The sequence below is a fragment of the Malurus melanocephalus genome, unplaced genomic scaffold, assembly GCF_030028575.1.
Source record: "Malurus melanocephalus ecotype Western Australia unplaced genomic scaffold, MMel_1.1 scaffold_553, whole genome shotgun sequence".
Classification (NCBI taxonomy): Eukaryota; Metazoa; Chordata; class Aves; order Passeriformes; family Maluridae; genus Malurus; species Malurus melanocephalus.
The window spans coordinates 171,974-175,301 of record NW_026623785.1 but is presented as its reverse complement, the minus strand read 5'-3'; the positions used below and the strand labels follow the sequence as shown (position 1 = coordinate 175,301).

Genomic DNA, 3,328 nt, shown 5'->3' with positions numbered 1-3,328 from the left:
AGTTTGATGTCTATGGAGAGGGAAGCGATTAGAAAAAAAAAAAAAACAGGAAAGATATGATCTGATACAAATGAAAACATGCTCTGTTAAAATCAGCAGCCGATACTTCCCCAAGGGACAGGAATTTCCCTTCACTTGCATCTAACATTTATTAACCTGCACAAGGCCTCATCTCTCATCTTTGCACCTGCAAAGTTCTTTCCCCAAATACTGTGAGGGCTGCACCTCAGTGAGATGGCATCAGGACCATCCTGGAGATGCCCCATGCCAGCTCTGAATGATCCAATCCCTCCTCCCTGAGGGCAAGGCTGAGCCCCAGGAGGGCAATACCCACCCACACCTTCCAAAACCAGCAGGGCAGCACCAACTACAGCAGGCACAGCCAAGATGGAGCTCAACCATTTMTTTATTTCATTGAAGAAAAATGCTAAAAACAACTTCTGGCAGAAATCACTCAAGCTGCTGACAACAAATTTAAATATGTGCTCCTTAAAGAATCAATGTGGGACAACTTCCACAGGAGAGGAGGAAGCAGGTAGGAGGGATAAATTCAGAGTAATTAGAAGAATAAGCAAAGGTTGGCAATGATTCCTTGAAAATTAACAGGCAATTAAAAGAAATAGGTAATTAAAAACTGCAATGCAAACACTCTGTGATGACCCATTCCTCAGAGTGCAGTTTTCTATGGCCCATGCTTGAGAGTGCAGTTTTATGAGGTTTTATTAAAAAGAGCTTGCTTTTATTAATACAGGTGGCTGATATTGAGGGCCTTTCCTTTTAAGGCAGAGCAGGAAAAAAAAAAATCAGTGCTGCCAAATGTTTATTCAGCATCACTGGACCACTGCATCCCATACAAAGCATGGAAAAAGGTGTAGAACATGCTTGAAAGCATAAAAACCATTCCTTTTTTTATTTTTTTTTCTCCAAATCCTGAATCAGCGTGACTGAGTGACAGACTGTTCTGGTCAAGTCCAAGCCCCCACCTGGTATGAATTTCCTAATGCACCAAAAATGGGCAAATTATTCATGTGAAGCTACAAAGGCAACCTGTCTGGTATGCTGGGATTTTGAGCCATTTCCTTTCGGTGAGGTTAAGCTGTAAATGAGTAATCTGCACATCCAGGCACATCCAGCCTGCACTCAGAGCAGCCTTTCTTCCCTCTGATCAAAGGTTCCACGGCTCCACCACAGGCAGGTGAAACAATAATTGATACCAAACAAAGGATGCTGATGTGCACAGTGTAGGGGTGGGTGCAGCTGGCATGGCAGGAATCTGCTCTGGGYTTTCCTTCAGGCCAGCAGGGAGTTTAATCACTCAGCAAGGGRCATTTCCTTTCAGCCTGGAAAGTTATTTAAAGCATCTAATGGTTAAATATCTACTGCTTCAATTAAAATTTCGGATTTCCAAGAGTACACACCTTTCCTGGCTCCTGAAATGATCCCTAAACTGACAGCAGAGTAACTATGGATTAAGAGTTTATCTTTAAAATACTTACCTGGGCTTAGTTCTTCACTGTCATTGGCACAGAAATCAWAAATTAACAATTGATAACATATCCATACATATGGAAATACATATGACACACAGAAGGACAGTGTTGATGCTCGTTTTGGATTCACTGTGTTTAAAGGGCTGCTGAAAAAAGTTTGTTTTTTTAAACTACCTGCTTTTCTCTGTTGCATGTAACCACAAAAGCAACATGAAGAAAAAAAAAATCAAACATTTGAGAACAAGAAAACAACTAYAGAGCATTTAAAGCAGTGAACAACAAAGCCTTTTGTCTCAAAATACTTCTYTGTAGTCTTCTGGCTCACCACAGCATCTGCCTCAAACTAATAGGTTTTTTCTGCTAGAAAAATATGCAAATGGAAAGGGGAAAATTTATTTAACTTTTCRACTCTGACATTATTTTAATTAGTTAAATTTTAATTTGCTAGCCAAAATAAAATCTACAGCAGCCAGCTGCAATTACAGTACAATTCACACTGAGCTGTGATTGACTGTGCTGCCAGTAAACAAACCAACCAGCTTAATGGACCAGTTGCAATTAGATTAACAAAGTTTGCTGGAGCCCAACTCAAGAGCTGCAATAAACCACAGAGGAAGTAAATGGCAATTCTGGGCCAACTGGTTGCAATTTATTGCTGTCGAGGAGGCTGATGGAAGAAATGCCAATTTACAGCAGATAGCTGAGTGGAGATAATTACCCATCAATATAATCCACATTGAAGTCCAGGGTCTCATATCTCCCAGCAATTGTCTTCCCATGAATGTGTATTAAATTTCCTGTTTAGGAGGAAATGGAAATTGAAGAGAGCCTTTTAAAAGCAGAGAACTTATTTGCTGACTTTCTGAGCTGAACAAAAGGAATTCTTGGTCTGTATGAATTTTGAAGAGGTTCCTAGCTGCCTGCACTKATGGTACTGTCAGCTTTTACCATTTTTCAAGATGATTTTGCACTTAATTCACCTTCCTCAAAGCATATGTCTTTGTTTCCCACCAAAAAAAAAAACCCAAAATTCATTCCCAGTTCTTTTTGCAACTCTGTATTTGCACTGAGCTGACAACTTTTCCTCAGCTCTTTTGTTTTGTTAACTAAACCCCACTTTCTAACCTGATTTTATTGTAGAATCTCATGAGACAACCAAAAYTGTATCATTTGTACACCAGACAAGGTAAAGAAGGACCTTGGCCTATCTGTGACCAGATTTATTCTTGTGCTCTTCACTCACACTGAGAGGTCAAACATTGAATTAACACATAGAAACCTTCATTCTGACATCCTGAAGCAAGATATGAGAATCTAGAGCTGGACCACACGTGAAAATAATTTGGAATTAGGGACTAATTTAGGTTGAGGAGCATGTGTTATCTAATCCTCCAGGTGTCTCTTTTGTTTAATCTTGATTTTGAAGATCAAACTTTCAATTTTCTCTAAAGAAACCTAGAAATACAAAAGTAATGGAAATAGAGGGGGAAAAACCCGTTCCATATTCCAGTTAACTGTTCACACCAAAATCAGTGAATGACTTCTCACATCATTTTAAAGTCTGATCTGAAGCCCCATTGAACAGAAGGTCTGTGTGGCATTCCAGATTAAAGAAAGGTCCCATACCTGGGGTGCCAGATGATGGATGGATTTGGTAAATCACAGGTGTCTGCTCAGCAGAGAACTGCAAAGAGAAGTTTGTGGTTAAATGGCAGCAATTTCTCATCAGTCCAATACACTGATGGTGCCCTGCTCACTGCTGCATTTCAGAGACTCACACTCCAGGGCTGATCTTYGAAGCAGAGTCCTGCTCTGGGAAGGGATTAAGGGAAAATATT

The 3,328-nt window shown here is 40.1% G+C and overlaps 1 protein-coding gene across 1 annotated transcript in view; it reads right to left on the bottom strand.

Moving 5' to 3' along the window:
- The window catches only part of PKHD1 (PKHD1 ciliary IPT domain containing fibrocystin/polyductin), a 238,629-nt gene that overhangs the window by 230,010 nt on the left and 5,291 nt on the right, over window positions 1-3,328 (bottom strand). The window contains exons 5-6 of the mRNA XM_057382183.1: window positions 3,117-3,174; window positions 2,209-2,287 (exon numbers count right to left, since the gene is read on the bottom strand). Of these exons, the coding sequence (XP_057238166.1) occupies window positions 2,209-2,287; window positions 3,117-3,174 (137 nt within the window). The remainder of the gene's footprint in view (window positions 1-2,208; window positions 2,288-3,116; window positions 3,175-3,328) is intronic.